The sequence below is a fragment of the Colobus angolensis genome, unplaced genomic scaffold, assembly GCF_000951035.1.
Source record: "Colobus angolensis palliatus isolate OR3802 unplaced genomic scaffold, Cang.pa_1.0 Scaffold126, whole genome shotgun sequence".
Taxonomy (NCBI): Eukaryota; Metazoa; Chordata; class Mammalia; order Primates; family Cercopithecidae; genus Colobus; species Colobus angolensis.
This window is the reverse complement of record NW_012113808.1, coordinates 8,411,655-8,415,658: the sequence shown is the minus strand read 5'-3', so window position 1 is coordinate 8,415,658 and position 4,004 is coordinate 8,411,655. Positions and strand designations below refer to the sequence as shown.

The window sequence follows — 4,004 nt, the reverse complement described above, 5'->3', positions numbered from 1 at the left end:
CATTCTACTGGGTGCAGCCTGCCCCCGTTTCTCCGGCGCCGCCCGAGGCCCCCTACCCAGTCCGCTGGATGGGTGGGCGTAGGTGCGTTCCCGGGACTCGGCCGATGCGGGCCGCGCCCCCTGGGGCCGAGACTTCACGACCCGCTCAGGGCAAAGGGTGTGGGGAGAAGCGGTCACGCCCCTCGGCTGGAATCAGTGAGGACCAGGTGAGCAACCTTCTCCCAGCCGGGACTCAGGGCGCTGTCTCCCCGAGCCTGGGCGGACGGCGGATGGCGCGCCCAGAAGTGGCCCGGCGCCGCGGGGTGGGCGGCTCTGCCTCTCAGATCTGCGGGAGGGAGATTCGGCTGGTTCTTGGAAAGGGGAGGACTTGACCAGCCCTCGGCGCCTTCTGGGCCAAGCTTAACCCCCATGCAACCTTTGGACAAAGGCATATGGGATGAGAACGTCTGTTGGATAAGTGGGGTGTCTCCTGTGCTTCCCAGAGGTCTGCTTACCAGTAACCACACAGCTGCGCATTGGCATCGCTTTATATCACATCTTGGAGGCTATTTTTGCTCGTTATTGTACCTTTCATCCCTTTGGCAAAGTGCTTTCAAGAGCAGGTCATTTGATCCACCTCCCTGTGAAGCCGTGAGGAGGTGTGTGGTTTTGGAGGGAAAGAACCTCAGTTCCTTGATTGTCCAGTGGAGACAGTGATAACCTCAGGTGAGCCTGTCTCAGCGTGCTAGGGGCTGGGGGAGGATGGCCATCCTTGTGGCTCCTCCGTGGAGCCAGGCGTGGATTCAGTCTGGCCTCTTCTCCCCTAGTGACCTGGACCTCCAGATGAGTTCTGGAGAGCTACTGCTTCGGGGGAATAGGCGGTTTTCCCTTGTAATCTATTTTACTGCAGCTACTGGGAGCAAGTGAAGAGAGGCATTTTTCAGGCCCTCAGGGCAGAAAGAGGAGGTGGGAGGGACCTCAGGTCACAGAGAAAGAGGCTCTTCAACTGTAACTGGAATCCATGGACCCATTTCTGTTACTTCTTCCAGAGCACCTCTCCGGTCCTCCTCCACACCCGTCTTATTTTATACTTGTCAGGTGCTTACAAGCACTTTCGTATACACTTCTTCATTCACACAACAGCCTTGTGAAGCTCTGCTAGCCCATTTGATAGGTGAGGAAACTGAGGCTCAGGAGAGATGAAGCATTCTTGCCCAGCTAAGTAAGCAGCCCAGATTGAACTCACGTCTTTTGCCTTGGTAATGCTTTTCACGTGGTTTCCTGATGGCACACAGGTGGGTCCTTTAACTCAGGGCTTCTCCCTGCCCTGTAGCTCCACCACCATAACATCAAGAATAGAGACCCCCTCATTAAGAGGCCTGCTTGACATTTTGGAACTAAATCCAAGGCCGCAACGATATCCAAACCGTTCTCTTTGTGTTGCAGCCTGGTGCGCTGGGAGTCCTCTGAGAGGTGAAGGAGCACTGTGTGATCAGAGGGCTGTGAGCTCTCTGTTTGGGTTCCGAGGAAGACAGAATGGGCTGAACTGGAGCTAACCTAAATGTCAGCAAGAGGAGGTACAGTTCTGTGGTGTAAACTCCACTGCCAGTCGGGACCAGTCAGGAAGCCTGAGTGCAGGAGGCTGGTGGACAGGAGGGCTGAGTGGGAGCTGTGTGCTTCTAAGCCTGTCTCCAGTAAGGTGGCAGCTGCAGGTGCGGTAGGGCTCCATCACATGGTTGCCTGATCTTAGTTTTGGGGGAAGCTGTAAATTTTACGGAAAAAAAGCTTCATATGTTTTTAAAGATAGCAACTGATTCAAAACATTTTTTTAAAATGTGCCTGCAGTTTAACCAAATTATGTGTGCAAGCTGCTTGTGACCTGCAGACTGCCCGTTTGCGTCTTCTGTGTGAGACCTTGGGAAGCACTGACTGTCATTCTGAGATGCAGTAAAGCATGGCAGCAGGGGAGAAATGGTGTCTTCTTGCTGTTTTTCTATAAGAACAAAAAGCATCAACAGAACTAGAGGTAGCTATTAATGCTACCTGGAGTTTGGAGGAGGGATTGACTTTATGACTCCATACTTCATTCATTCACCCAGTACTCATCTATGATTCTGTTTCTACACCCAGAGAAAAGGCTTACAACTAGTTTTAATCTATTTCCTTGCACATTTTATGTGCTCAGCAGGGGAGAGGACGGCATTCATGGCAAATATGTTTAGGGAGTGCTGGAGCATGAAAGAATTTGCAGTTGGCCGGGGTAAAACATGAGGAGGTATATTTTATTTTGGTTTGTGTTTGTTTTATACTCAAGCAATGGGTGAGAGAACACTGTGTTAAGAGCACGATCTGAAGTCAACCTACCTCCCAGCCCTGCCCGTTATAAACTTGTGACCTTAGGTAAATAATGTAAAGCATTCATGGAATATAGTAATTTTTCAAAACTAAGAGCTGTAAAATATTTTTAAAACATAGTAACATTTAGGAAAATAAATTAAATTCCCTTCCACCTCTTCTCTATTCCTTCTCCCTACCTTTGAGATAACCACTGTAAATGTCTGTCTTTTTAGCTCTTTTTCAATGTGCTCAATACGCTCACCAAATCTGGAAACATAGGCGAATAGATAGTTTATTGATATTATATAAAACATGATAAAATAGTATTATTTACATTTCTGACTTTAGGACCAACCTGAATATATTGAATATACTTGAAAAAATACATAACTGAAGCTGGGCATGGTGGTACACACCTGTAGTCCCAGTTACTTGGTAGGCTGAGGTGGGAGGATTGCTTGAGCCTAAGAGTTCAAGTCCAGCATGGACAACATAGTAAGACTCTGTTAAAAAAAAAAAAAAAAAAAAAAAAAAAAAAAAGAACAGAAAGCTTCAAGGATCTGGCTTGCCGGGTGACCTAGACTCTAAGTGGAGTGTCAGCTTCCAGTTTTTGACCAAATAAAGCATTTATCCCATAGGAATATTAAGGCATCCATTTACTTTTTTCTCCCCATTATCCCATTTGTCCCTGGAGCAATGGGGGTGTTTGGCAGGTGCCAGACAGTAAATTACTGTTCTAAATGGTGCCTCAGTGGCCCAATAATATTAAGGAAGCATCTCCCACAGTGTCAATCTGTAGACAAGGGAATAATTAATGTATTTATCAAAGCAGATGGATTTCAGAGGAATGTGAATCCGGCTCTAAGCACAGTGCCAGGGTTTTTTTTTTTATCTTTTTTTTTTCTTTTGCTGAAGTTTAGTGAACTTCGGCTTTATAACTTCTTACCTGATTATTTTGTTGCCCTGTTTGTCCTTCCTTCTTTCCTTTTTTAGCAGTTCTACTCTGTGCTTCAACTTTTCATCCCCTTATTAAGACTGCTGCATAGAAAACGTAGGAGGCTGGAGACCGGCAGGGAAAGTGGGGAGTGAGGAAGGGAAAACAAACATTCTGAGAAGGAACTGTTCTGTCCCCCGAGCTGACAGCGCCCGCTCTTTGTTCTGTGATGACTGCTCCCTGGCCTTTTAGTTCCGAGGGAGTGCAGGGCAGCAGTGTGAAGACCTGTTTACGTCCACTCCCCACTCCCCGGGGCTGACTTCGGGGCGGATTCACTGTGGTATTCACAGAGCCCGGGACAGAGCCTGGCAGGACGCAGATGGATGCTCGTGCCCGTCGGCTGGATGAATGAAAGGTGAGCAGCAAAGGCGTTACCAGGATCTTCCACGGCGGGACTGGAGGAGGAGAATGGGACTGTGTGGAGCCTGCGGGAAGAATCTGAAAGTGTCTGTGTGATGGAGAGACATGGAAAAGGGGACGTCCCAGCGGCTGGAACTGGGACGGAGGAACGAGAACAGGGAAGGCCTGAGTTAGGGACCACAGAGGTTTTCAGGAGAAAAGTGGGGCGAGCCGAGAGGGTAAGGGCGAGACAAAGAGCAGCAGCCGAAGCTGTTCGTGGGAAGAAATGGGAAAGAAGCAGCCGGGAGGGCGGGCGAGCGGGCGGACGCGAAGGAAGGGGCGCGGGTGGGGAGGG

The 4,004-nt window shown here is 49.2% G+C and overlaps 1 protein-coding gene across 3 annotated transcripts in view; it reads left to right on the top strand.

Annotated features, from left to right (window-relative positions):
- The first annotated feature begins 3,235 nt into the window (after positions 1 to 3,235).
- GPR161 (G protein-coupled receptor 161) overlaps positions 3,236 to 4,004 on the top strand; it is a 58,149-nt gene continuing 57,380 nt past the window's right edge. For 2 of the 3 annotated variants that reach the window (XM_011933413.1, XM_011933412.1), the window contains exon 1: positions 3,482 to 3,665. In XM_011933413.1, the coding sequence (XP_011788803.1) occupies positions 3,634 to 3,665 (32 nt within the window). In that variant the 5' untranslated portion in view covers positions 3,482 to 3,633. Of the gene's footprint in view, positions 3,889 to 4,004 lie in introns of all 3 variants that reach the window. The other variant, XM_011933411.1, reaches the window with a different exon arrangement.